This window comes from Pteropus vampyrus, unplaced genomic scaffold, assembly GCF_000151845.1.
Source record: "Pteropus vampyrus isolate Shadow unplaced genomic scaffold, Pvam_2.0 Scaffold194, whole genome shotgun sequence".
Classification (NCBI taxonomy): domain Eukaryota; kingdom Metazoa; phylum Chordata; class Mammalia; order Chiroptera; family Pteropodidae; genus Pteropus; species Pteropus vampyrus.
In genome coordinates this window covers 166,191-170,303 of record NW_011888975.1, presented here as the reverse complement: position 1 = coordinate 170,303, position 4,113 = coordinate 166,191, and the positions used below count along the sequence as shown (strand labels likewise).

The following is a 4,113-nucleotide window of genomic DNA, read 5'->3' as shown; positions in this document are numbered from 1 at the left end:
TCTCCCAGCCAGCGCTGGGGGTTGCCGCCGCCGCCGCCCGCTCTCGTCCTCCGCGTCACCTCGCCGCCATGCCCGGAGGCCTCCTCCTCGGGGACGAGGCTCCCAACTTCGAGGCCAACACTACCGTCGGCCGCATCCGTTTCCACGACTATCTGGGAGACTCGTAAGTGGCCGCCTCGTCGCCCGGCCCCGGCCTCGGGCTACGCCCGCGCTCGGAGGTGCCTTCCCTATTTCGCCTCCCTCCCTCCCGCCCGCCTGGCCGCCCGCCTCCTCCCCTTACCGGTTCCTGCACGTGCCCCGCAGCGGGTCCCCGGCGCCGCGTGGGCCGCTTGATCCGCTCTCGCGTCCCGGCCCCGCGCGTGGCCGGGCTGGTTCCGGACGGAGGAGGGGGAGGGGGACGGAATTGGGCTCCTGCTGGTCCCGGGAACCCGAGGCCGGGGTGGAGGCGGGTTTGCTCTCTCTAATTCAGTTCGGGGAACTGTGCAAGGAGCATGGTCCAGCCGAGCCCGGTGGGGGCAGAGGCCGGCCGGCTTCGGCGGTCACTTCCCGGGACTGGTGCCCAGAGGTCGTACCCCCATCCCTCCCTCCGTTCTGGAATTTGCTCCCCGGGAAAGGTGGGTGTTTGAGGCCAAAGTTGGAGGACATAGCTGCGGGCTCGGGGAGGCCTAGCGTGTTATCTGGGGGTTCTGCTTGCTGCGTGGTGTTTGCAGGCCTCCCAGTACAAAGTGTAAAATTAAAAACCACCACCTGCCAGATAAGTGGCCGAAAGACTTTTTTGTCCAGAACCTTCTTGAGTGGGCAGGATACGATTTGATAACAGCTTCGGGAGGAAGCGAGAACACTGTGTGTAGATGTGTCCTTCATTCCAGAACTTGCAACACTTTGTGGGAAGGGCTCTCTGGGGTGGTTCAGTTGGCGGTGACCTATTCTTGCTGGGGCCAGCCTTTGAGCATGCCAGGACACGTGTTACCTCTGCACCCTGAGACCCTTTTGTTTCCCAGTGGCATGCCCCTCACTCCCCCTCCCACTCTGCCTTGCTTCCAGCAGCACGTGGCCTTGCTATTGAGGGACAAATTGGTGACCCATTATCTGGCCTGGCAGTCATACCATTATGACTAGTAGTAAATTGTTGTTGCCCTGGTTTTACAGTTCCTGAATCAGGAAACTTTTAAATTGCTTAGTTTTAATCCGAAACATCCCATATGTGTCCAGTTACACATCTGGTTCCAGTGCTCCCCCACTCCCCACCCTGTGGTCTTATAAAAGGGTTAACAATTCCCCCCTGGTTTGAATCCTTCCTGTATATGGTGTCCAGGTATCCATATGTATAGACAGAGAAAAGGGAATTTATAAGATTAATCCACAGTGGGACAGGGCCATACGAAGAACCTGAGAGGTTCTGTGCCTTGGGCCTACCCAACCCCTCACAGCCCCTTAAAGTCCGTTTTCCAGCCACTCATTAAGGGAGAAGCCACCTTTGTGAAAGAGGACTAGAAAAAGGATGAGAAATGTGACATTCGGACTTCGAAGGCAGGAAAAGGCTTCAGAAACACAAAGGCCAGTCTCATACTCATATTACTATTTCTCAAAAATCCCATGGGATTTTCAGAGTATGTTCCTTCCCATCTCCACCCACAGGCCTCACCCCCATAACACATAAAAATCTTACCAGAACTCTTAGGTTGTTAAAGATAAATATGAACATCAAGCATAATTACTACAGCAATAAATATAAATGCTATCACTATTTAAGCTCCCCCCACTTTGGGGTGGGGCGGGTCGTTGCCCTTTATTGGCTTCTAGATCTATCTCGATTAAAAGTGGTACCTTCTCAGGCACCCACCAGTGGGAAGATGAGACAAATATCTGCATCTGTACATAAAAACTATCCAAGTCTGGTCAGGCATGGGGTAGGACTCGCTGCTCCACCCCCAAAAGAAGTTTGAGTCCTTTATATCATTATAATATATGGATTTTTGCCAAATATAATTTTTTTCCAAACTCCATTCTGTATGTGATCTTAATTCAGACTGTCCATTTTTGATTCAGGGTTTTTGTTTGTTTGTTTGTTTTTTTGAGGAAAAAAATAATTTTAAACATTACAGGTACCTACCCTACCCCTGACAAATGGACACAGCTAAGGGGTGCGTGGGCTGCATTTGGTGAGCTTATTGAGCCTTATCACTGTTTCTATGTGTATGTGGTGGGAGCAGCTTCTTCACCAAACAAAACCTGTGTTTTCCTGGGGTTTTCTGGGTGTGGGTAAGTAGAGACTGTTCCCTTAAAGGAAGAAACCTTCCGTCTTTTGAAAATGAGGCAGGAAGGAAATGGGATAATGTAATCAAATTACTCTTAAGAGCAGCAATAGGAAGACTTAGAGGAGAAGATGGGCCACAGTGAGACTCTCATAGATTATCCTATTTGTAACCAAATAGTAAACTAGTAAACTGGAGTTTGGCTTCCAGGGGCGGGAGAGGGGGAAGGGCGGGGGCGGGGAGGGCGCGGTATGCAGTGGCTTAAATCAGGTTCCTTAGCATGATTCAGCAAAACGCTCTCTGGCTCAAGATGAAAAGAGAATGCCTAACTTTCCTAATGCATCACCCTTTAACAAGAAGAAATATCCTGTTTCATTTCTTCTCAAAAGTCTCAACTGGCCCTTAAAAGGATCCTTCCCATAGAATCTAAGGCCTAGGTTTTACCCAGCTAGATTATTTCAAAAGAAATATGTCCCCCTTATCGCCCTTTACTAAAACTTAAACATACCTCACGCCTTCTACAATCTAAAAAATACTACATCTTACTATAGGAAGCTTCATGCTTTTTGTTAGGTCTTTTCCTTTCCTGCAGCTTTGGGGGTCGAATGACAGGCGTAAGTGGTTAGGGGGAACCCTTGTCTCTGGCTTTGTTCTTTGTGCTTCAGGACACTTAGCAAACTTGGGAGAGGTGAGTTTGGCTCCAGGCTGGACTTAGTTATCTCCGAGACTAGGGTCTTGCTTTACTGGTGTCCTCAGCCCAGGGGAGTGTGGAAAACTCCCTTTTCAGTAGAGAGGTTAGTTTCTGTCGCCAAGGAGAAGAAAATGGTACTCCAATGGTTCTTAGTGACTCAGCTCGAAACGTGCTTAAAATTTAAAGCTAAGCAAGTTCAACCATAGGCCACAATGATGTAGGCTGTCAGTTTTTTCCCTACTTGATCTGAAGCAAGAAGACAAAGAAACTGCGAGGGAAGAGATGGTAGAACTTCTGAAGTCCTGTCGTTTGGTCGGGGTACAAATATTGGGTGTCCTGTTTGGCAGGTTAGGTCAGTGAAGCTGTTTTATAAAGGATTTTATATCCATTCACTTCAGAGAAGCCACTGTCAGCTTTAATTTTACATATAAATAGAGAATAGGCGCCTATTTACTCCAGGTTACATAATCTCTTTATTATTGCAGTCAGGCATTTGTTTGAGTTCAGGGCCTATGAGGACACCCATTATTGGAGCTGAAGGTCAGGGCCTGCGTGCTTAGAAAAAAATGTAGAAAAGGGTAAGAAGGAAAAAAAGTTATTTCGATGAGTTTGAGTAGCACAGATTTTATTAGCTAGAAAGGGGTCGGTCTGGCTCTGTAGTTATTAAAAGAGTCCACACCCTTAAATTACAGTCTTAAAATATTTGTCATCTTGAATTTCATATCCTCAGTTGACTTGGGCTCTAAACATTGGCTTTTCTGGAGATCAAAAGATCAAAAAGCATTTCTCAACCAAAAAAGTTTAAAAGGCATTGCCTTCATAAGCATTCACTTTAAAAAGAAAGTCACTTTTGATCTAGGATTTGTGACTGCTTGTTCCACCTGATGTTGGCGATAACCTTTTCATTCAGCCACGACCTCTCTCCCTTCGTTTCAGATGGGGCATTCTCTTCTCCCACCCTCGGGACTTCACCCCAGTGTGCACCACGGAGCTTGGCAGAGCTGCCAAGCTGGCACCGGAATTTGCCAAGAGGAACGTGAAGCTGATCGCCCTTTCCATAGACAGTGTAGAAGACCATCTTGCCTGGAGCAAGGTATAGCATCCACGGGCACGAGCTTTGAGGTGATGAATCAGGTCTTAAATTACGGAGTAGCTTGGGCTTTTTCT

At 48.3% G+C, this 4,113-nt stretch overlaps 1 protein-coding gene and 1 long non-coding RNA gene across 2 annotated transcripts in view; one reads left to right on the top strand and one right to left on the bottom strand.

The window, feature by feature from the left end:
* The window catches only part of LOC111746585, a 5,932-nt gene extending 4,783 nt beyond the window's left edge, over positions 1-1,149 (bottom strand). The window contains exon 1 of the long non-coding RNA XR_002783179.1: positions 281-1,149. This is a non-coding gene — a long non-coding RNA (uncharacterized LOC111746585). The remainder of the gene's footprint in view (positions 1-280) is intronic.
* Positions 7-4,113, top strand: part of PRDX6 (peroxiredoxin 6) — a 12,243-nt gene continuing 8,136 nt past the window's right edge. Inside the window, exons 1-2 of the mRNA XM_011371695.2 lie at positions 7-163; positions 3,883-4,039. Of these exons, the coding sequence (XP_011369997.1) occupies positions 69-163; positions 3,883-4,039 (252 nt within the window). The 5' untranslated portion in view covers positions 7-68. The remainder of the gene's footprint in view (positions 164-3,882; positions 4,040-4,113) is intronic.